General features: G+C 40.2%; 1 protein-coding gene across 1 annotated transcript; it reads right to left on the reverse strand.

Annotated features, from left to right (window-relative positions):
* Positions 1–2,206: 2,206 nt before the first annotated feature.
* SARC_12900 (hypothetical protein) lies at positions 2,207–3,551 on the reverse strand (the record flags this gene model as incomplete). Its single annotated transcript, XM_014292986.1, has 3 exons — positions 2,207–2,239; positions 2,291–2,410; positions 3,463–3,551. Coding segments are annotated over 3 exons (242 nt in total), but the record flags the coding sequence as incomplete, so codon positions are not given.
* Between the last annotated feature and the right edge of the window lie 82 nt (positions 3,552–3,633).

Raw genomic sequence — 3,633 nt, forward strand, 5'->3', positions numbered from 1 at the left:
GAAGGTAGCATCCTCTGCACCGCTGCCCGTCGACCGCATAGTCTCACGATGGGACGACACATACACCTCACCCTTTGCATTGACACGTGCGAGTTCGTACGTGTGGGCGCTCATATTCCCATGCGTATGTGTGTGGGTGTGGGTGTGCCTGTGCACGGATGGGTCTGTGTGTGTGATTGATTGTGTGTGTGTGCTGGGTGTGGCGCATGCGTGTATTTGTAGTCCTGGGGGTGAGATGGTGACACACCACGACGTGGGGTCGTGGCTGAGCATCTGCACCTTCATACTCTCGAAACGCACAACACGGATCAACTGTTGGGGGAGAAGACGGGCCAAGGTTAGTAACCAGAACTCTTATGTGTATACTATATAATACAATGAAAGTACAGTACAGTATATATACATATACATAGGTAGTTGTGTTATATATACATTGCTATACATTCAAGTGCAGTCTGAGAACACGTACAACACGGATCAGCTGTTGGGGGAGAAGACGGGCTAAGGTTAGTAACCAGAACTCTTGTGTGTATACTATAGAATACAATGAAAGTGCTGTATATATACATATACAAAGCTATAGCACGAACTATATGCATATACTAGCCATAGATAGTTGTGCTATATCCAAAACCCAAGCAACTTTATTGAAGTAAGCGAACGCTAACAAACCTATGATTAAGACGGATTAAAAAGTATGTAAGTAGTATCTTTCAACACGAGAGTATACATAGCAATCGTCCTGGGCAATCTTAAAACCATTTTCAACCACTTGAACATACACCATATCGATAGCTGCATACATATATATACTCGGGAGGGGAAGAAGTTTACACTGTGCGTATGTCCACAAGTATATCACGAGTGTCTGGTTAATAGTTCTGTACTACTACAGCTACATACATACTCAAAGATATATACTACCTTCCAGTCTAGGACCACACACGTATATGTGATGTGTCTATGCAGCGCGTATGTGTGAACACAGGTATATTAAAAGCCTATAGACGGCAATTGTGCATTGGAAATTGTTCGGTACAAAACATACCTAGTTGCATTGGAAAACGTTCGGTACAAAACACACCTTGAAGCACTTTTTCTTGCAAGGCTTACAGAGCAGCAGTGCCTCCTCAAAGCAGAAGGCATACACCTGCACCATATAAGGATGCCATCAGATGAAGTGGTTTAGGCAGAGGACCTTTTTTGGAATTGTAGTTGGGTATGTACAATGTACTGGTGTATGGTAGGTATGTTTATGTATATAGCACACGGTGATGAATCAAATTTCTGTATCGTCTACCGGTCTGTATTGTATGCAATATTTAGAGATGAAATATACCACCCATTTTAAACTGCATTCTTAAACAACCCGACCCGAAAACGTATCGTAGACTTATAGGGCTCCAATCAATGGCGGGATGTTCACCCTCGATGATGTTACTTTACCACAGACGTAAGTCAAGGATATCAAAACTTAGATACGAATGTATAATTACAACCTTACTAGTACCAACTCTCAAGTGTCAGTGCATATGAAACTTAGGAACGGAAGTAGAACGAATTGTATGGATCATAAAGCAGATATCTACAAAGCTACGGTGCAGTACTTCCACTGCCAATAATATTGGGACCTCACAGATGCTCTGTATGGTAAGGCTGTACACACTATATGCGATATATACCCTACATACACTATGTAATATGTTTATATGCGCTATATACACTACATACACTATGCAATATGTATATATGCACTATATACACTATATACACTATGCAATTTGTGTATCTGCACTATATACACTACATACATTATGCAATATTTTTATATGCACTATAGACACTACATACACTATGCAATATGTGTATATGCACTATATACACTATATACACTATGCAATATGTGTATATACACTATATACACTACATTCACTAGGCAATATAGGTATATACGCTATATACACTACATACACTATGCAATATGTGTGTATGCACTATGTACACTACATACACTATGCAATATGTGTATATACACTATGTGGTATACTGTAAGTCCTATTATTTCAAAGCGTACATCCAGTGTACGTTTATGCTGATATAGATTTAATAAGCATAGTACGTTAGCGGTAGTGCCAGATAGTACATGTCTTGTCCTGAACATTTAAGTGTGAGTTTATACTGTCCTAGATTGCATGTGCACAGTACCTTAGTCGTAGTGCCAGATAGTACATGCCTTATCCTGAACATTTAAGTTTGGCTTATATTGTCCTAAATTATATGTGTATAGTACCTTAGTCGGAGTGCCAGATAGTCTCATAGACTGTCGCCGGTTCTTTTTGGTTGCCTTGAGGTCAGCCACTTGCAGACTGCCTTCCGTCAACAGATGTCCGTAGATGTACAGAGGCGGTCCCTGATCAAGCGCAGCGGAAGAAGGAAAAACTTCAACTTGGTGTCTATTTACAAACCTGGTTTTTTTCTTCTGGTGTGGCCAGTGGGTGTGCCATTGATTAGACGCACATACGTGCACAGTGAAATTCTTTCGAAGTCCCCACAGAACAATCATGTGTATACATGTAAATATCCAATCGTACTGGCTTTCCGGAGTTTGGGGAGGGGGGGGGGGCATACAATTTTAATGGGTGTGTCTATATATATATCGTGAGGTAACTAAGCAGGTTGTGAGATAAACTTGGTCCACGCATGGACACGATTTACTGTCTCTGAATGAGGTTGTGTCTATATCTACTGAGGGGCACAGCACTTACCAGATTGTGAGATAAACCGGGTTTACGCATACTAGACTGTTGCGTCTTTGTTTTGAGTGTAAACTACCAATCCAATCTGCCAATTAGAGACTGATTTTGAGCTCCAGAAACACAAGTTCTGGGTAGATATACCAAACCCAATGAACTTACTCTACCTACACGAAAATGAATATACGTCTGGACTATTCATGCGTTGTATAAGTGGTGGTTTGATCTATTCCCCCGGCACAATCAGAGGAACAATGTTTGCCCTGAAGTATAGTATACGTATAGATATATCTATGTGATCGTACAACTGAACAATACATATTAGAAGGCGTCACTACTAAGGTCTGGTTTGTCCATGCCGGTTCAAAGTAAAGCTATACGTTTTGCATATGAATAGACACTTTACAGAGAATATACATCCACAGCTCACAGTGTGTGGCTCAATCCGTACCTCGACGCGCACACCTCTGCATGCATCGACACGTATACTAGTTGACATGTGGTATGATATGACATACCCACATACACACACACATACATACATACGTACGTACATACGTACGTACATACGTACGTACAGACGTACATACATACAAAACAAATACATACAAACATACATACATACATACATACATACATACATACATACATAAATAAATACACATATACATACATAAATAAATATACATATACATACATACATACACACCGTGTATCCGTTAAACCTCTCTTTCAAGGCCTGGAGTGACAGTATCGCTTCAGAATCTTGTTTGGTCTGATTGATATGCACGGCTAGGTCTGTGAAGGATTGTACTACCTGTGGGAGGGGATGCAAAATACCAAAGTAGGATGACGCACATATACATGATCATTTATTCAT

This window comes from Sphaeroforma arctica (assembly GCF_001186125.1).
Source record: "Sphaeroforma arctica JP610 unplaced genomic scaffold supercont1.2689, whole genome shotgun sequence".
Classification (NCBI taxonomy): domain Eukaryota; class Ichthyosporea; order Ichthyophonida; genus Sphaeroforma; species Sphaeroforma arctica.